General features: G+C 43.3%; 2 protein-coding genes across 3 annotated transcripts in view; both read right to left on the bottom strand.

Annotated features, from left to right (window-relative positions):
* The window catches only part of LOC310771951 (uncharacterized protein), a 48,452-nt gene extending 45,602 nt beyond the window's left edge, over positions 1 to 2,850 (bottom strand). For both annotated transcript variants that reach the window (XM_083631957.1, XM_083631958.1), the window contains exon 1: positions 2,693 to 2,850. The gene's annotated coding sequence lies outside the window, so the exon portion shown is untranslated. The remainder of the gene's footprint in view (positions 1 to 2,692) is intronic.
* Positions 2,851 to 3,875: 1,025 nt separating this feature from the next.
* Positions 3,876 to 19,739, bottom strand: mynn (myoneurin). Its single transcript, XM_083631901.1, has 9 exons — positions 19,716 to 19,739; positions 18,087 to 18,371; positions 16,155 to 16,297; positions 15,201 to 16,064; positions 12,841 to 13,000; positions 12,546 to 12,724; positions 11,033 to 11,119; positions 7,522 to 7,647; positions 3,876 to 6,737 (listed from the first exon to the last, which is right to left on the bottom strand). Exons 2-9 carry the CDS (start codon positions 18,350 to 18,352, stop codon positions 6,139 to 6,141), a joined length of 2,424 nt encoding a protein of 807 aa, XP_083488027.1. The 5' UTR covers positions 18,353 to 18,371; positions 19,716 to 19,739; the 3' UTR covers positions 3,876 to 6,138.
* Between the last annotated feature and the right edge of the window lie 741 nt (positions 19,740 to 20,480).

Genomic DNA, 20,480 nt, shown 5'->3' with positions numbered 1-20,480 from the left:
TTACTGAGATCCCGGTATCTCTCAACATAATGTTATAATGGCCAAATACAACCAGCCAACCAACTTTACCTGTGAACACCTGATCTACTATGAATCACCTCATTCAATGGAAAGGAATTGTTTCAAAATGTCCCCATTCTCTGGGATGGATTTGTGAAAGGTAATTCCCTGAGTTCTGGTTTGTATTGTCAGACAGCCCAAAGCTGCACACGAGTCACGACTCTGGCATCTTTTTTACAATCCAGTCTTCTCTTTCTTTTTCAGTACTTCAACGTGAATACGCATATATGATCATAATCCATTGGATTAAAAAAATAATTGAAAGTGGCTGAGAAAGGTAAACCATATATCATTGTTTTTTCTAGCAAAACCGCATCTCCCCCGTTCACTTCCATTTCTTTACACTGTTTACAGGGCAGTCTTGACCTGAACAATATGGCGGCGACGGTGAAGTACGTTACGGATACGAGCCACAAGCCAATGAATGCGGTATTAACCAGTGGCGGCTGGCCACTAGAGGGCGCCGCCCCACTTATACCCACTAGAAGGAGGGGAAAATAACTCACTCTCAAAAACAAAGGGACTTGGGAGGGCTCTGGGCACGTGTATCTAGCGACCAGATGGAGGTGGGGTCAGGTATAGAGTGAGTGTCGTGACGTAGATGGGTAGCGATGCAGTATATATAAACACTAGCAGAAAGAAATGAGCTCGCCATTAAACAACAGGCTACAGACAGAGGAAGAAAATACACTCGGGTCTTTTTCAGACGTTTCTAGTAGCTAGTAAGTTCCATTACTACTTGCTTGATTTAGGGCTGGAGTGGACGATAATTCAATAGCCTATTATTGTTGTCTTTCAGTGGAATCATCGTGATGATATGAAGTTATTTTAATAGTGACATTTCTGCTGTCTAAATTGATGATGACAACAAGCAAATGTTACTTAAAAACTGATCAAATGAGGTATGGCAGGAATATTATTTGAAAATATATGGTTTGTTTGACATCACCATTCAGTTCAATGAGATGAACACTGATTTTGCATACGTGAAACATGATATTGATATTGAGAAGAATCCTTATGATTATCATATTGATTTCAACCCCATCGTCCAGGCCTATTAGAGACACTGCATAACGGGTCATCATTCAGAAACCACGCCCAAGACGGGGGAAAACACAAACTCCTGTCCAATCCTGGCGTTCTCCTATGTCACGTGCATGGTTGCGTAAAGGTGCTCTTATACTCGAGCAAAGCTCCGTGGGGTGGGGCCCCGCGAGTCTCCGTGCAGACCTCGCGCTGGGGCAGATGCCATTATACTCAGAAAGTGATCAGCATGTATTGTACAATGGTGAGAACAGCCCGTGAAAAGTCGCAATGAAACGCTATTATGTGCAGTACTGAGTGCGCTTTCACTCTCAAACGACCGCACATCAGCACATGAAGGAATCAAATCACCAAACTTGTTTTTACTGAAAGCCGTTTTACTTCTCAGCCCTGATAGCCTACTCTGTGCTGCTTTTAATCTCTCTCAATAATGCTCTCAACACAACACATTTACTTGGTGAAATTACTAAAAACGAACAGTTGCAAATCAAAGTTTATAGCCTACCACATGGGTCAAGAAATGTGGCGAAAACACAGCTCGGTGTTCAGGGTTCAGTGGCTTGAAAGCGGACATGGTTGGAGAGAAGCCGTGCGCTGCTCGCGCTGTTAGAAAAAAAATCATGCACAAGGCGAGCGCCCGACGGAGCTAGTGAATAACCATGCCCAACAAATTTACGTCATTTGACGCGCCCGGCCCTCGCTCCACCCCCGCGCCCTTCACGGCAGGGTGAGCATAATTCAGCCTTTAGTGTCCTCTAGAGAGAGTGGCATCAGCGGAGGACCAAAATGCAAGACTCATTAGCCAATGAACAGCCAGGAATGGGTCTCACGCTACTTTTGCATGCTAAAATAAAGCTGATAATGTACAATTTGATTCAAGGGATGAAAAACCCTTTCAAAGTACAACACAAACTGTCTATTTTGCTGCAACTCGACAGTGCTGTTTTTTTTACTCAAGAGTTCCACTTTCTACTTCCTGGAAAAAAACTGGTCCATTGGAGTGAATGGAGATGTCGGAACTCTTCTGCGGCTCTGGGTTGCGTGTTGCACCAAAAGGAAGATACGGAAGATGAACACTCCAACTTACTTCTTGACACCTAGATCCACATTTTTCTTCTCGCCAATTCTCAATGGCTTCCTTGTTTTGCTCAGGAGTACAAAAGAATTTTAACTGATGATTTTTTTACATTTGTTGTCTGCGCAGCCCACCACGTGACAGCTTTTAGCTATGTTTAATTCAAGGAAAATGATGCTGGTGTGTGGAAATGAACGGAGCTCTTCCCCCGTGATGGGCGTGGCCTATTACATGCAGTGTCTATTTGGTATAGCCCTCCCTGGACAAAAATGCACCAGCCGCTACTGGTATTAACGCTATGTTTCTTCTGTATATCTATGCAGCCCACCATGCATGCATGTTATTTAAAAAAAAATACATGTTTATAACAATAAAAATAATAAAAGTTATAACGCTACCATAATGTATAGAATTCATGGTGTAACTTTCATGGGAACAGTCTTACTAGCTACTAACTACCACCGTGAAAAATCGGTTGTTTTCAGAATTCAGTGGTAACGCGTTACTAACCTTTTTCTTCTTACCACGCTGAAGCCAAACACCGTGACAAGCTAGCGAACAACAAAACAGCAGCTAGCATAGCAATCTCGGACGCCCGGGCCTTTTTGTCCTGCATCTACGTCGGCTCCGAGCTCACTTCCTTCCTGCCGCCTCCAGCTAGCCTAGCCGGCTAGGCTAGGGCTAGTAAGCTAGTAGCAGTATAGCCGTCCTCTAGCTCCGAGATCCGCTAGCGAAGCACCCGGTTTGGGAGTAATGATTGGCATGAGGATTGGGGTGATTGGTTGGGATAGGGCTAAACAAAAACAAAAAATCAGGGTAAGCCAATACGAGGCAGAATAGGGCGGGACTTGGCGAAAACTTACACAATATACAACTTCCGGGCAGACAGAACGACTTCCTGGTTGGACGTTTATCCTTTCAAAATAAATGCGTGAGAATGCAAACAATGTCATGTTGACACAGTTCTGAAGTAACGCTAAATAGGCCTATCTAACTTCTCATTAAATGTATCGACATTGCCAAATAAGAGTTCATATTTCAGTTTCAGTTTTCTTTTTTTGTTAACCTTCAACAAATTCAAAGTATTGTCTTATTAGCTTGTTTATTCTAGTGTCCTCTAGAGAGTGGCGTCAGCAGAGGACCAAAATGCGAGACTCATTAGCCAATGAACAGCCAGGAATGGGTCTCGCGCTACTTTTGCATGCTAAAATAAAGCTGATACAATTTGATTCAAGGCCCGGGGGGGGGGGACCCTTTCAGAGTACAACACAAACTGTCTATTCTGCTGCAACTCCACAGTGCTGCTTAATCCAGGACCTTACTTCCTGGAACTCTTGAGAGTAAAAAACTGGTCCATTGGAATGAATGGAGATGTCGGGACTCTTCTATCTACATGGCTCTGGTTTATTCTTTTTAAATCTATTGTGTATCAGGGTTCAATTTGTAAAGACAGTATTAAATATGTCATGTATATTATGAATATAACCCCCCCCCCCCCATCATAAATTTAGATATATCTAATAGAAATATTACCTGAAGAAGCTGTAGAGACAATACAAACCTGGCCTTGCAGTTGAAGCAATCAGGCTTTTAATCACATACTGTAGGTCATAGGCAGTGTCTAATTGTAAGAAAGACAAATGGAAATACAGAACAAAGGACACATTTGAAGATTTCTTTTTCTTTTTACAAATTAACAATTTGACTATAACCTCGATTAAGTAAAGATAAACTCATACATTTTTTTTTTTCCTTTTTGTACTTATTTTATTTTCCTGATGTATTTTTTACAGTGGTGAACTTTGAGTACTTCCTATTGTTTCATCTCCATTACAAGGGATACACCCATTTTCCTAAAAAAAAATTATAAGAGTAAAGAAAGCAGGAGAGCATCAACAATATTATGCACATTTTCTAAATTTTAGCACAAATCATTCTGATAAGAGAGTGAGACTTCAAACAGCTACTTTTTTAAAAGACAAGTCATTTACATCTCGCAAACAAATAGCTTGGTATGCATCAACATGGCTACTGGAAGATGTTAATAAAACCACCATCACAAGTCAAACAGATTAAACAACAAACATGTATTACCGTGTAAAAAAAAGACTAAAACAATATAAGACAAAATTGTGTTGGGACTTGAGGAAGGATATTTCACATAGGACAGTCTTTCTACACATTCCCTTCCATTCACATTAAAATAAAATCTAAATGCAACTTTTCTTTGCTATTAGAGTTGATTCTTCAATCTAACTAGAATGACCAATACCAATAGTTGGGTTTCCATCCAAGTGTATCACAAATTTTCACAGAATTTTCAGAAAGTCAGCAAAAGAAAATGAGAAATTATGTCCGTTTCCATCCACCACTGTTATGCGAATATTTAAGGAGTCGGTGAAGAGGAGGCGCAACGAAATAACGTGGATAAATGTGAGGTAAAGTTAAAGAGAAAACATCCAGGACAAAAACTTGATGGAAAGCTTGGTGAGCACACTGCTGTCTGCCTCTGCTGATCTGCCACACATACCTGTGTGTGCCGTTGTCGTGCGAGTGCTATGAAAAATATCTACAACATTAAAGTTTCTTGATTACCAGGCGCCACTCTTCAATTTGGCATATATATAATCCACGGAGTAGTTACTGCAAGTGAATAAAATCAATGTCACCTGTTATCCTGCAGTCTTCTTCCGTTAAAACTGCATGGTTTTTGGATTGAGTTTGGTTAAAGATTTGCTTAATCTGTTTCCAATGCACTTAGTCGCATTTACCCTTTATCAATACTCCAACTTTTCCACCTTCCTCAAGCTTTTTTTCTTTTTGATATTTCAAGGTTTGGTTAAATTTTGCCACGTTTTCACTTAGTTTTTTTAATGCGGCAATTGAAAATGCGTATTAAACAGGTGGATGGAAACCCACCTAATTACTCAACAATTACTTCACTAGGCACTGAGATTTCTGCCTTTCAAAACTAATTTTCTGGCTTGTACTCCGTTATGCAACAAACCACCAACACCTATTGGATTTTCAATACTCCCACCAAAAAAAAAAGCAAATGCCAAAGCAGTATTTAGCCGGGTGATACATGTATATTAGCTCTTCACTAGAAGACGTTTCCGCTGGATCTCGGCTCTGATTAGTTGACATTCAACAATTAATTTTGTCGGTAGATTGTTTTAACAGCTTATTAGATGAGATTCCACAAACAGATTCCGTTTGCTTCCCGTTCCACACACCTGCACCTAGTGTAATATGTGGGTATGTTCATGAATTGTCAAATATACATTAATCTGTTAAACAGTTGTTGAATGTCAATGAATAAGCTGTTGAAATGTTACAAATACTCTAGACTCTCTGTAGCCAGACTATCCAAATACAATTTGACCGTAGTTCCTACTGGTCACTGACAGATGTCAGTCAAATCACAGATTCCTTAGTGCCCCTTGTATTTTTATAGAATAGAGAGCCGCAGGAATGAGTCCGGAAGTATACTTCCGGGTTCTTTAGTGGAAAAGTCTATGGGATTTAACATGGTGGTTTCACATAAAATAAGGTCTGTGGTTAACAAAAGTTTATTGGAACGCGAATCTGGGTTCAACATGATAATCTTCACAAACGTGAATAACTTTTATGACTTTTGGAACGTAAATGCGTTTTTCTTTAAACGCGATTTTTAGAAAATGCTTCAAAAGGCATAAAAGTTATTCACATTTGTTAAAGAGTATCATGCTGAACGCATATTCGTGTTCCCATAAACCTTTGTTAACCACAGACCTTTTTATGCATTTAAGTGAAATCCTCATTTTAAAACCCCATTGATTTTTCCACTGAAGAACCCAATGGTGGCGATTTCTGGATAAATCCTACAAAAATTTGTCATCCCTGCAGTACTCTATACAAGCCTGAGTGTGAGTGAGCATGGGTCACATGGGTTGAAATGGGAGGGGGCTCAGCTCTCACTGTTGAGGAGCGCTGTGCCCGCCCTCGTCCACGGTCCTGATGATGACGATCTGCTGCAGGTTATGGGTGGGCGAAGGCCGCAGCTGCTCCACCAGGGCGTGCAGGGTGTCAGAGTTGATGGTCTGAGGCTCCTGGTCGGGTTCAAAGGTCTCCTGGGTCACCTGGTTGGAGCTGGTGATGGCGGGGTGGTCGGGTGCAAAGGTCACCTGGGTCACCTGGTTGGAGCTGGTGATGGCGGGGTGGTCGGGTGCAAAGGTCACCTGGGTCACCTGGTTGGAGCTGGTGATGGCGGGGTGGTCGGGTGCAAAGGTCACCTGGGTCACCTGGTTAGAGTTGGTGATGGCAGGGTGGTCGGGTGCAAAGGTCACCTGGGTCACCTGGTTGGAGCTGGTGACGGCGGGGTGGTCGGGCTCAGTCTTGAAGCCTCGCACGGCGGCAACGGCAGCCGCAGCAGCGGCCACTGTGGTTCTGGGGTTGGGCGTGGCCGGTTCGGGGTTGTGAGGCTCCACGCCAGAGATGGAAACCAAGCCTTTACTGTGTTGGGAGAGTTTGCTCTGGATGATGGCAACTGGCTGGGTCGAAGCCAGGAGCATGACTGTGTGCACGCACACACGCAGACGCACGTGCACACACACACACACACACACACACACACACACACACACACACACACACACACAGAAAAGCACTGAGTTATCAAACAAGGAGATGGTGAAATGTGCTACCATTCATTTCCACACATTAGTTTTCAAACTGAAATGTTAAACAGTAAGAACAGTAAAATGAACACAGTAAAACCAAACATAGACATGGTCGCTCACACATACACACCTTGATACTGTTGATACTAACATTGAATTCTATGTTGAATTTTAGAAATGTATGATAGTTTCACCAAATCTGTTCCTCAAGCACCTCCAGATACATACAGAGGAGGAGAAGAAGACGAAGATGAGGAAGAAGAAGTAGTAGTAGAAGTCTATCATTGTTGAAACACGCATGTGTGAGTATTGGGCAGCAGCAGAAACAGCATCGGTAGGCGGGACATAGCGTTGGGAGGAATTTGATTTGACTGTTAAAAAGTGGGTGTGTCTGGGACAAGGGACTGAGACAACAAGTGCACTGCAGTGCCTACTGGGAGGAGAGGGAGACATAGCAGCCTGCTAAAGAATTCTATCTGGAAATATTTTGCATAGCAGTATTTAATTCTTAGATATTAAACTTAGTATTAGTGTTGAAGTCAAAATACTGCTACCGGGACAACTCTGTTATGATAGTGTCAAGAGATTTTCAATTAATGTAAAATGACATGAAACATGAACACAGTCGCTCTCTCTCCCACTCACACTCACACACACACACGATGTGCTAAAGCTCACCGGCCCTGGCTCTCTCCTTGTGCTGCCTCTCTTCGTCGGCATGAGCCCTCTTCTGATGTTTCATCATGTTCTTCACGCTGGCAAACCTGTTGCCACACAGCAGACACTGCACCCCGGGGTTCCCCTCTGCACAAACACAACCACAGTCAGTACCACCATGCTGCACAGTGCATACTTCAAGTAGTAGTAAGTAGTAGTAGAGTAGTCCAGCCCCGCGGCGCTGTGCAGGCATTTGGTGGAGGAATACAGTAGTTGTGCGGTGCAGAGAAATTGTAGTGCCAAATGAGAGGGCTGTTTGACGGTAAAGTAAAACGCTGAAAATTTAAAAAATAGAGCGTAGACTGATATTGATTTGTTTAAGTGGGCGTTCTCTTAGGTGGCTAAGTTACGTTTTAGTAGCTGACCCCCACAGCTACAGGGAAACAGCTCTGAGCCTGATGCATTGAGAGTGCCGGATCTCGATACACGGTGCGCGATGGGTCCAGAGTGCTTTACCCAGTACACTGATTGTATGCAAGTACCTCACAGGAGCCTACTTCAAACAAACTGAACTATCGCTTTAATGCTCTCAATCTCATCTTCAATGCTCTCAATCTCTACTTCAATGGTCTCAATCTCAATCGCATCTTCCCGGGACTAGAGGGAACCTTTTGGAAAATCAGCACCTCCACTCTCCCTCACTTTTTACATAGAATGTCTACAAATCTAACACCTGAAACAATTTAGCCTCTGTGTCCACTGGGCTCCTCTTTTTCAACTTGTACCTGCAACACCGGTGGCGCTGCCTGCTGTTGCTATGAGAAAGAAGAGTGCTGTTTTTTGTAAAAAGCTGGAATATTTTGAACTGCTAGTAACTTCACACTCAGTCAACAAATGCCAAGCTCTCAGCATTGTAGCCTTGCTGTTCACAATGCCAAAAAACTGAAGTGCTGTGAGGATCCCATGGGACACACAATGTAAGAACTATACTACCGTAAATTCCGGACTATAAGACGCACCGGTCTATAAGCCGCGGGACCAAAATTGACTATTTTTTTCTTCTATAAGCCGCACCGGTCTATAAGCCGCGGGTGTTTTGATGTTTAATTACCATATGAAAGGGTTCGTGCACAGAGAGGAATGTCGGGAAAGCGATGGCTGTTTGGGGAAGCTCCCATTTATTAACATTTCAACAAAACAAAACAAAAGTCAGGTCACTAATCCCCAGACAAAATCACACAACAATAGGCTATATGTGCAGCAAACCTGTAACCAGAGAAGTCAAGTCACTAATCCTCGTCTTCCTCTTCTTCCTGCGTACTGAAACCACCAAAGTCCTCATCTTCAGTGTCGGAAACGAACAGGTTCAGGGTGGCTTCGTCAACCACTCTCCTCTCTCCTTCATTGTCACTCAAAACCAACGAACTCCTCTTCATCACTGTCGGCATCGAACAGCCTCTGAAACCTCTGACGGCCCTCAGCGCCAGCTGTGGCGGCGTCATCCTCTTCATCCCGCAGCAGTCCAGCGTTTTGGAACCCGTTGGTGATTGTGGATGTTTTCACACTCCTATAATATTCCGTGCTGAGACAGTTCCTCCTGCTGCACCGTCCAACGCCTCACCATTGACTCATCGATGCCCAGGTTACGCGCGGCTGCTCTGTTTCCCTCTTTTAATGCGAGATTGACTGCTTTCAACTTGAAAGCTGCGTCGTGTGAATTTCTGCGTACCTTCCCCATGGTAAGTGAGAGTGTTGCTTCTACTGCTCGTTCTCATGCTGTCGAGAACGAGCAAAGCTTTTTTTTGGTGAAAGAATCCTCCAGGGCGCTTCTTGTTAACAGTCCGAGTGAGTGGCAGGTCGAACGTCAAAGGCACTTCATCCATATTTATGATCTGCTCCGGTTCGATGGAATATTCCTTGATCTTCCTTTGTGTGAATTCGCCGAAGTTTGTGATTTTCTCCTGGTAGTCGGGGGAGGGAGTTGATGGCCGAGTGGCCGTTTGCTTACCGTAATTACCATATGTAAGTGGTCACGCACAGAGGGGATTGTCGGGAAAGAGATGGCTGTTTGAGGAAGCTCCCATTTACCGTATTACCGTAACATTTCAACAAAACAACATAACACAACACCACCGTTGTTTATTTTTACAGTGCACACAGTGTCCGCGGTGTGGTGAAAAGAGGGCAAGAGAGGAAATTAAAACAGAAGTGGATTTATAGTTAGAAAGAGTGCTAAAAAAGAGAGATTTTATTTGTATTTTTTTTTTTTTTTCTGAAAAAATCCATAGATAAGACGCACCGTTATATAAGCCGCAGGGGCCAAAAAACGGGAAAAAAGCCGCGGCTTATAGTCCGGAATTTACGGTACTTATTACCGTACTCATTTCAAAACTAATATTATTGCTTGACATATTATTCCATATGATCAGTTATTTATTACACTGTTATTAAAGCAATAAGCCCCAGCAGGTCATGGTTTACAGTGAATTGTACAACAGTTAAGAGGCGTTCTTAAGCACGATGCAAAGCGGAATGCCTAAAACCCCTAGCCTGGGTAAACCCATCCCCCACGTGACCTGCTCTCAGACCTGTTCTCAGTCACTATGTGTGACTGGGAACTGAGAGAGCAGGTCACGTGGTGGCTGGGTTTACCTAGGCTATAAAACCCCCATAGCTGTTGTGTAAATCACAGCCTCACAAGGCTTATTGCTTTTATAAAAGCGTTACTACATATACCTGGCAAAGTTTCATAAATAAACACAGAAACAAAAAATAATGTAATATTGATAACAAATAATGATTCTTGGGCTAAGTCCTTCAGCCGTGACATTTAGCAGAATGGTTGCCAAGCAACATACAGACGCAGCAACACAGACGTTGTTTGGCACAGTGATACTGTGATGCGGTCACAGGGGTGTGTTTATAGTATTTTACAACAGCTTCAAACGTATTCAATCATAATCAAGGACCGGAACTATCCGTTTTGTAAATTACCAACCTTACATCACCAAATATGTTGACTGTATCTTACACCAAATTGATGTCCAATGTACTTGTCATCCTTTTGCTTGATGAAAATCGAAGTATTGAAAATACTTCCACCCAAAGAAAGTAAACTTTTACTGCCATTTCTCATCTAAGCTATCTTACTGCATGCCTGCATCAACTGAGAGGACAACTGATCAAGAATAAAACAAACTGTGAGGGATGGTGGGTGGTTTTGTGCTTTCTAGCCTACCGTGCCTCGTCCTCATCGCTCATTTCTACCGTACCTCGTTGGTTTCCCCTCGAGGTCTCGCCCGCTTTGCGCCACGCTATTCCCTCTCCAATTAAAGTGTGGCGAGATTAACTTCAATTTGATATTTAGTGCGGGTGATAACCAAAAGAACAGCTATTTTTGTATTGATAACTAATATGACTTAAGTTGTAGTTTATTACACTACTCATTACTGGGACTAGTAATATGATTACTGTAACGCATCACCACCCAACGCTGAAAGACTTCATGTTGAACTGGGATGAGGAGGCTCACCTGCGTGGAGCTTGTTCATGTGTTTCTTCAGTTCAGAAGAGGTTACAAAACTCACTGTACAGTGAGAACATTTGTATGGAGTCTCACCTGGAACACAAGCACAAAAAACACTCAAAACACAGACAGCAAAGGCATATTCAGAATATATTCAATATTGTTCTGTAATGAAGAAGGACTTCTTGAATTAAGAATAACAGTGTTGAGCAGAGTGAAATTACTAACCACCTGGCACTGCCACAAACTAGAAGCTGGTTTTTGGCTTCAGGCCACTTTAGCAGGTAACTAAACATGATTTAATTGGAGCTGCTTTTCTGTTTTAACAAATGCAAAACTGTAAGACCATGGCACCACTCCCCCTATGCCACCCCCCACCACCCATATTCCCCTAGCCACTCCACCTACCAAGCCCTCAAATCATCTCTCTACCAACTATATCTCTCCCTATGCCCCCGCCGCCCCCCAACACCACCCAGCCACTAATCCTTCACACCCCTCGAATCCTGACTCTCTAGCACCTTCCTATCCTTAGGTACGGCCCTTTTCCCACTAAACTCGCTAAACATCCGTGACTGACTGACCAGACTTTTCCATCTTATGACCCTGGCAGGGCCGCTGGCCCAGCACCGGGGTAAAATCAAACCAGCTGATCAAACAGGTAAAGTAGCAGGTGAATTTGAAAATGTCCCAACCACTATCTGTAGCTGGTGGGGGGAAATGAGTTTGCCCTGCCAAAGAGCTGAATGTCTGTTTGATTCCAATGAATAAAGTTTTAGTTCAGCACATTAAATACATAATCATGGATGTTGATCCACAGAATATTTTCTTCTGTGACTATGTAAACACCGAATATCTCAAAAGAAAGAAGAGAGCCTCTACTTTCATGGGGGGAAAAAGTTAGTTTCTGCCTTCTTCGGTTCTTTAGTTGACACTTGAATGTAGGTCGTTTCGTCCTCTCCCCAGAAAGCTGAGAAAAATTCCTTTTTGTGTAGCGGAGCGAGGGAGAGATTCACGCCGCACTCAGAGAGTGGACGTGGTGGGTCACACTCTCATCTTGCCCATGGGGCTGGGGCTTCTGGAGCTCAATGTGTGGAGGTCTGGGGGCATATCTGACGGCTAAAATGTACACGATGTGAGGGTTCACAAAGCGGACTACTAATCTACCGGACAGGAGAAGTGATTTGTGTGCGTTTACCAGCGTCTGGTGAAATCCTTCAGCTTTGAGTGACTGTCACGAGTCCGTCTGACAGCGCGTCGAGCCCGAGCAAAGCTGTTTGTTGCAGCACTTTGAGGCACCAGGCTGGAGCTGTTTTATGGAGCTTTTTCCCGAAGGGAGATTGTTGCTTTTTCTGCTGGCTGGTTTTGTGGGACAATAACTCTGGCTTCTGGGTGACTTTCGGAGTGAAGTAGCACTTCATAAGGTGGCCAAGAGCGCCATCTATCGCATGGCGGTGAAAACACGAATTGACGTAAAAACACGTTAATGAGTTAATAAATGTGTAAAAACATGTCTTACCCGTGTGTTTGCGTGCATGTGTGATGAGAGAGGAGGAGACAGAGAAAGACATGCCACACAGATCACACTGGTACGGTTTCTCTCCCGTGTGTCGTCGCTTGTGATAGGTCAGCGTGCTCACTTGGGCGAACGCCTGACCGCAGACGTCACACACATAAGGTTTCTCCCCGCTGTGCAGTCTGTAACACACACACACACACACACACACACACACACACACACACAGTAAGGGATGCGAACTCCCAAAACTATAATACAGGTAAGATATGATGTATTCTGAATGCAGCTCAAGTACCTGACATGTATTTTGAAGTTGGAGGAGGTGGCGAACTTCAGGCCGCAGCGCTCACAGGTGTATGGCTTCTCCTCCCCATGGTGCATTCTGCAGTGAGCCACCAGCTGGCACTTCTGAGCAAAACACTTGTCGCACTGCGAGCAGGCGAACGGCTTCTCTCCTAAGAGAGAAAATGGAGAAAGAGACAGGATAATTCATTTTAGAGACAGTGGGACTTCATTCACCCAAATAAAATGATGCATGTTTAATTCCGTGGCCGTGCATAATTCATTTGACACAAAAGGCCCATCTATACTAGGGATGGGCATTTCTAGCAAAAACACTATTCGAAATTCGCTGGCCAAAGTCGACTTTTAATCGAAATTCGAAAAAAAAAAAAAAAAAAAAGTAAAAAAAAAAGAAAAGAAAAAAATTGAGTGAAATGTTGCATTGTCTCCCCTGATTCTAAGTCTACGGCTTTATTAATTAATAGAAAAAGCTTCTGCTGTGGATTTTTAGCTCAAACAAGCATTGCACCACTGAAGTAAAGAACATGTTACATGACATTGACATTTTCGAAAATAAAAAACAGTTTTGACAATCATGAGTGGTTCATTAAATATTTAGTAGGCTCAGGTCTGAGTGCCAAAGGGGTGCCAAAGTCACCCCCTCTCCCTCTTCATGGGATTTCATCCGCCATTCATTTTTCCATAAACGTTGCTTAAAATGCTTATAAAAATTGTTTTACTTGCTCAAACCAAGCGATTCGACTATACGGTACTTAGAATCAGGGGAGACAATGCAACATTTCACTCACAAAAAAATAATAAAAAATAAATAAAAAATAAATTTTTTATTTATTTTCGAATTTCGACTTTCAATACTAAAAGTCGACCTTGATAATAACGATTATTCGAAAATTCGATGCCCATCCCTAATCTATACATGCTTTGTCAAAGATGGAATTGTCTTCCATGTTAATTATTGCTTAGCAATCTTTCCTCCTCTCTGTCACCATCTTGTATTTCAATTGAGTGTACATGTGTTGGTTGTAGGGGTGTCACGATACACTCAGTTCACGATACGATACGTATCACGATACTGGGTTCACGATAACGATACGATACGATACGATTTTAACAATATTTTTTTAAACTTGAATAATGACAATAAATGACTGGAAAAGTAGTATTTTATTTGAAATGCACAAATACAAAACATGCTGTTGTGGGAAATTGTTATTACAATAACAACTAGAAAAAACATGAGATTGGAGATAAGGCTTATCTTGAAATAGAATGAGTTACACCGTCACTTAGATTTACTTTGAACTAAAAGGTTTCTCAGCAGTATAAATTCTCATTATGCATCTTCAGTTTTTCTTCAAACTCAAACAACAAGACTTTTCTTAGTCTATTTTTTATGCATCTTCAGTTTTTCCTGTCAAGTAAACAGTTTTGCCAGAAACTCAATTGAATGGTTTCTCTCCTGTATAACTTCTCGTGTCTCTTCAGAGACTTGTTCAACTGAACTACTTTCCACACATTGAACTTCAACAAACAAAGACGTTTCTTTGTCTACTTTTGAAAAAAAAAAAAAAAAAAATTTTTTTTTTTTTTTTTTTTTTTTTCACGATATGAGATTTCATCTCAACGATACATATCGTGACGTTTTACTATCGCGAAATTTCGTGGGACGATATATTGTGACACCCCTAGTTGGTTGGTATTGGTAATTGTTGTAGAAAAGCCATAATATCCATCTTTACTATGATTATAGGTACTTAGGTCATGTTGGCCTGTTTTTGTATGGTGGCCTTGCTTTTATTAATTATTAGAAAAAAAAAATAAGGAGCTAAATGTGATATTCAGCCCTACTAGATGCCTGCAAACCAATATTTATATATCTAGCGAGTAGGGTTGTCAAATGTATCCATAGTATTGATAAAAGTCAATACTAAAAATGTGAAACGGATACAACACTCATTTGCAACAGGTATCGATAGTATCTATGAGTATCAATCCTAAAAATGTGAAACAGATACAATACTCATATGCAACTGTATCAAATCAGCAGTGCTTTCTCTTAATGAAAAATCAAACATACCACTGATTTCTCTCTCCCTGTCATTGGTGGGTATCTTTTGCTTCAAAAAATTCAAAGTATTCTGATAGGCCGATGACTAGAGCAGCTGTAATCTGCGGTGTTATGATAGGCTAATGACTAGATCAGGTGTAATCTTCTGTGTAAGGTCCTCTCGTACCGACTGCAGCACTGCGGGACCCAGAATCTCAGTGAAGAAAGCTCTCTCTGCTATTATTGCTATAATAAATGCAATATAGGCTAGTTACTTCCCACAAACGTGCTCATTATCCACTCACCTGTGTGTATGCGCAGGTGTGTTTTCAGCTGAGTCTGTTGTCTGAAGCTTTTGGAGCAGAAGATGCAATTGAACGGCTTCAGTCCATTATGGATTTTCATGTGTCTGCGCAAGCTAGTTGACTCTGGAAACAATCTGTTGCACTCGATGCACTCGAGTTTTTCTTTTTCTAATACTTTCTTTTTCCCGGACTCGCCCTCCTCCCCCTCCAGGTTGCTCGACCTCTTACTCCACCTGACCCTCCCTCTACCTCGACCCCTCCCACGTCCTCTGCTCATTCGTGCTCTCTTGGCCGGGGAGCCTTCGTGCGAGGGGCTCCAGTCTGCTGAGATGTCTCCTTCCATCATGCCTCCTTCCTTCATGCCTTCATGCGAGGGGCTCCAGTCTGCAGACATGTCTCCTTCCTTCGCGCCTTCCTGTGAGGGGCTCCAGTCTGGAGACACGTCTCCTTGCTTCAAACCTTCCATCGAGGGGCTCCCGTCTGGAGACATCTCTCCTTCCTTAACACCTTCCATCGAGGGGCTCCAGTCTGCAGACATGTCTCCGTCCTTCATGCTCGTGTCAGAATCCTCCAACACAACATCCTCGGTCTTATCCTCGGTCTTACCCGCGCCTCTCCCCCTCCCTCTGCCCCTCCCCCTGGGCCTCCCCCGGCCCCTCCCCCTGCCTCTGGAGGCCAGAGTCTTGGGCATGCCTTCAGACGTGCTGCCGGACGGCGCCTGGTCACCGAAGGGTATCTTTGGCTTTCTCACTCTCTTCTTGCCCCGTCCTCTACCAGCACTCTTTGCAGGTGTAGGAGTATAATCTTCATCACTTCTGTCTTCCTCTTCCCTCTCTCCATCTTTCTCCATCTCCTCACCCACCGCTGAAGCAATAGAGAGAGGTGCAAATCTTACCGGGGTATTGGGGCTGGCGGCAGAGGCGGGACTGGGGGGAGAAGGAGGGATAGACAAACCAGGAGAAGAGGGAGATTCGTCCCCTGCCTCAGATTGGGTCGTCCCACTTGTCTCCGTCCAGTGGGGTTTTTCCTCCAGATACTGCGTGGCCTCAGACATTCCCAGGAACACCGCCGCTCTACGCACAGCTGCCAGTCTGTTACTGAAACCAAGGACATTGATGGAAATTTACATATTGCATAAAATAACACACTAAGGCGACGTTCACACAGGATGCGCGTGAACGCTTTAGAAATCATGTCGAGAGCGCTTCCATTGCGGGCAAATGGCACGCTTTTCCTCCAAATGTTTCAGCTTAAAACCCCCAGAGCGCTCCGCCAAAAAACTAGACGCCACCAACGGCAGGTGCGTTCCTTGAAAGAGGAGCGCGCTTAGCGCGTCCTTACATAGAGAATGAATTGCAGAAAGGTGCTGGCAGCTCAAATAAGCGTGTTGGGTGTGAATGCTGCCTAACTAACTGCTGTTGATACTGAGATTTGAACATTTGATCCACACCCATGCTTTAACAAGCTTGTTGCCACGGCTGAACGGCCCTCAGCAGGCAATCAAATGTACAGGCTTCCTTGTTATGCTACAGAAGTGTTTCATGAACAGAACAACAGTTCCTGACAAGTGTAAAATGCACAATATAATAAATAACAATAACAACAACAACATTTATATAGTGCTTTTCAAGGTACTCAAAGCGCTTCACATATCGGGTATGTGTATGTCGGGGGGAAGCCTACTAAGCTTGGAGAGTGCCGGTACATCCATCATTGGGGTCGACAGCAAGCTTTAGAAATACAATTAATCTAAAGTTTAGATTAATTGTATTTTGGTTTTTTAAGGGATGCACCAATCAGACTTTTTCGGTCCCAATAACAATAACTGGGCTTTGGGTATTGGCCCATACCGAGTACCGATCCAATGTTTAATTAATAAGGTGCCTCATTGCGTGGAAGAGACTGGGATCATTCTTTTATGTGTAAGGCAACATGAGGCTTGACCTAAACATTGCTTTCCTAACTTTGTAAAAGAAAATGTGACAAATAAATACATAGATATAAATGTACTGAATTGTTATTAGAATAATGGTATCCATTCCTATATCAGATCGGCCCAGTGACACGATATCCGATCCAGCTATTTGAGTCTGTATCGGACCGATATCAGTATTGGTGCATCTCTATTTATTTTTATTATGTTTTAAATTATAAAACGCAATCCCAAAGCAGCTAAAAATACATGATTTGACTGGTAAAGCTGTGTAGCTCAGGGGTGGGCAACTGGCAGCCCACTACTAATCTGATTAATATCACATATTTGGGTGATGTACCCCATCAAATTGCTGTAGCGGGCTGTTTTAAAGCTAGAGAAAAGTTTCTGGTGTCATCTGAGTGGAAGAATTAGTAAATTTGAATATGAAAAATATAAATGTTGGTATAATAAACTTTCATTACCAGTCCTTTTCATCAAATTAGTAGCTATAATTTGGAGTGATGGTGTTACAGTAGGCTACAGGTGGAAGTGCTCGGTCACAATCTGGCCCTCTGGTAGCGAGGACATTTTGTTGTGGCCCTCTCTAAGTGAACCATCCCTGTAGCTGGATGTGATCACTACATAGATGGATACAGTCCTAATAGAGCACACCTGGGCATTATGCGGCCCGGGGGCCAGAACCGGCCCGCATCATGGTCCTGCCTGGCCCAGGAGGTCTAATGCAAATGCCCGGCAACAATCTGGGTTTCTCATCTGGTCCCCCAGGAAAAATAATTGCCCACCCCTGTAATAGAGGGACCATCCACCAAATCAGTCGTAGTGTGAAGTTGCATCAAAGCAAATCTTGGATAATGGGATCCACCAAATGGAAAATATAGCCTACTGTCTGTCTGTATGCATATGATATGTTTAATCTTTTTACAGTGCGCAATACCTAACTACAACTTTACCTGTTGAGGCTCATCTGTCCTGTGTAGACGAACTCCAACAGCTTCTCCAGTGCATACCGGCTGACTTTGTCAGGGTCCAGCGTCATGACCTCTTGACCCTTGTCGGCCTGGGAGGAGAAGTACTTGCTGAACGCGGCCAAGATGTTGCGGTGAGCTCTGAACTCCACTTCTCTCACTGCTATGGTTATGTCACACAGGAAGTCCATCTCTCGCTGCTGATGTAGACGCTGCAAGAGCAGCTTTCCATGGTTTGTAATACGAGTCATCACTGCTGTCGGGTTTACGCTGAAACACACAGTCAACATTAGCACAGCTGATTAGGAAAAAAATCTTGTTTAATTTTGCAGAGGGAATGGGGTAGCATACTTACTAAAATAAATAAAAGTCTAATATTGGTTGGATGGTCGAGCGATATTGATCCAATGAAGCCACATTAGCGTTCATATATTACATTAAGGAATGTACGTGACCCATCATTTATTTCAATGGCCGCTATCAAAAGTAATTCAGTTGGTTAATGAAATCGCTATGACCCGTGGGCGGAGAGTGTGTGTGTGTGTGTCTGTGTGGTTGAGATTTGAGCTGTCAAAAGGCTCTCTCCTGGCCAATCCCGGCGCTTGCCTGCTGCGTAGGCGGGTGCAGGGCGTGTTCTGCCCAAAACTCCAGTGGGTTTTATAATAACACATCTGGGGGCTTCCGGGTAGTGTAGTGGTAGATTCCATGCCTACCAACACGAGGCTTGCTCCCCCGTGTTACCTCCGGTTTGGTCGGGTGTCCATATATGCATGATTGGCTGTGTCTGCAGGTGGGAAGCCGGATTAAGGGTATGTGTCCTGGTCGCTACACTAGCGCCTCCTCTGGTAGGTCGGGGCGCCTGTTCGAGGCGGAAGGGAACTGGTGGGAATAGCGTGATCCTCCCATGTGCTGCGTCCTGCTGGTGAAGCTCCCCGCTGTCAGGTGAAAAGAAGCGGCTGGCAACTGCGCAGGTGTCGGAGGAAGCATGGTGTTAGTCTACGGCTCTCCCCAGATGGGCAGAGGGGGTGGAGCAGCGACCGGGGCAGCAGGGGGAATTGTCCAAGTACAATTGGGGAGAAAATAGGGGGGGATCAGGAAGAAAATAAATAAATAAAAAAATAAAATAAAAAAACGCTGCATCTGGGACACGGCTCACTCCAAACTGATGTTGAAATCCTGGCCAGTGATTGGTTGCCCCGGAATCCTCCACTCAGTAACGACTGTCACGATCAGGCACGCCCACCCAACCTGACTAGACTAAATGAACCACTCTCTCATTGGTGCTACGACTTGTCAGTTCTCCCCTCAAAACAGCAGCGGCCGGGGGCTGCAAAGTGGCACAGACTTTATTATGTAGTATGCACAGCGCAGCGATTCAACGCAATATTTTTGAGTCTGGGGAGAGACTACTATTATGCAGTGAAAACTATAATCTGAATCTGAATACAGTTCAGACCCCAAAGACGAGGGAGTTAAGATCATAATTTCATCTGCTCTGCGATATGTAGTAGGCCTAACCTTCTAGGCAGCTATGAAAACTCCATTGTTATTCTTAAAAATGAATCTGAATGGGACCAGGGGACAATGCACATCATGTTACATAATTTAACTCACCTCCACAAATGAGAATCCAATGTCAGGGCTAGATAGTACAAAAAGAAAACAATCATTAGTTTTCTTCTGCAGTTTAATAAATCACATCACTAAATCACTAAAGCCCTAAAGCGCTATTTTGTGTATTATTATCCACAGTCTATCTTAGCAGTTGGTCAGTGATATGGTGAGAAGTGACGTTAGTGTAATCTCCTTACTATTATTCCAATAACGTTAATGATGAATGCAAAGTAAAATTAATATAGGGACTCCACTGTGCTTAACGTTAGTCTAAAATCTACATTTGTAACATCCGGTGTTCTTGAACTAACTAACGTTAGCAGACTTGACACTTGAGATGAAGCCGTTTTTGAAAATAAAAGCAAGCTGGTGCCTGCTTCCTCTAAACGAGGCCTAGCTGCTACCATAGCTTTGCTAACGTCAACACTGTTGTCGTGGACTATTTAAAAATACATTCTGATGGTTACACATGTATCTTTAGCATCTTATCAACATACCAAAGCTCGTCCGAAGCGCTTTCGTATTAACCGAAGAGGCTAACTTATGAAGCTAAAACTAAATATTTTCAGTCGACGGCGCGCAAAACATTGTGCTCTTATTTCGAAGGTTTGACAAGATTTGGTACTGTCGGTTTCAGCGTGACGTTAAGTTAGCGTAACGTGTTAAAAACGCTTATTTCGGCAACAAGGTACATAAACACGATATTAAATAGTAACAAATTATTGCTGCGAATACAGTATTTTGATCAAACTCAGTGATTAAATA

Source organism: Poromitra crassiceps (genome assembly GCF_964638095.1).
Source record: "Poromitra crassiceps genome assembly, chromosome: 2".
Lineage (NCBI taxonomy): Eukaryota > Metazoa > Chordata > Actinopteri > Beryciformes > Melamphaidae > Poromitra > Poromitra crassiceps.
The sequence above is the reverse complement of the archived record's forward strand: the minus strand, read 5'-3'. Positions and strand labels throughout refer to the sequence as shown.

Bases quoted from the DNA above. Each gene is read 5' to 3' on its own strand.
- mynn (XM_083631901.1), bottom strand. From the start codon at position 18,352: ATGACTCGTATTACAAACCATGGAAAGCTGCTCTTGCAGCGTCTACAT. The intron at 13,001-15,200 runs GTGAGTGGATAA...TTTCTCTCTTAG, and splicing joins ACACCTGCGCATACACACAG to GAGAGAAGCCGTTCGCCTGC. The intron at 6,738-7,521 runs GTGAGCTTTAGC...GCGTGCACACAG, and splicing joins CAAGGAGAGAGCCAGGGCCG to TCATGCTCCTGGCTTCGACC.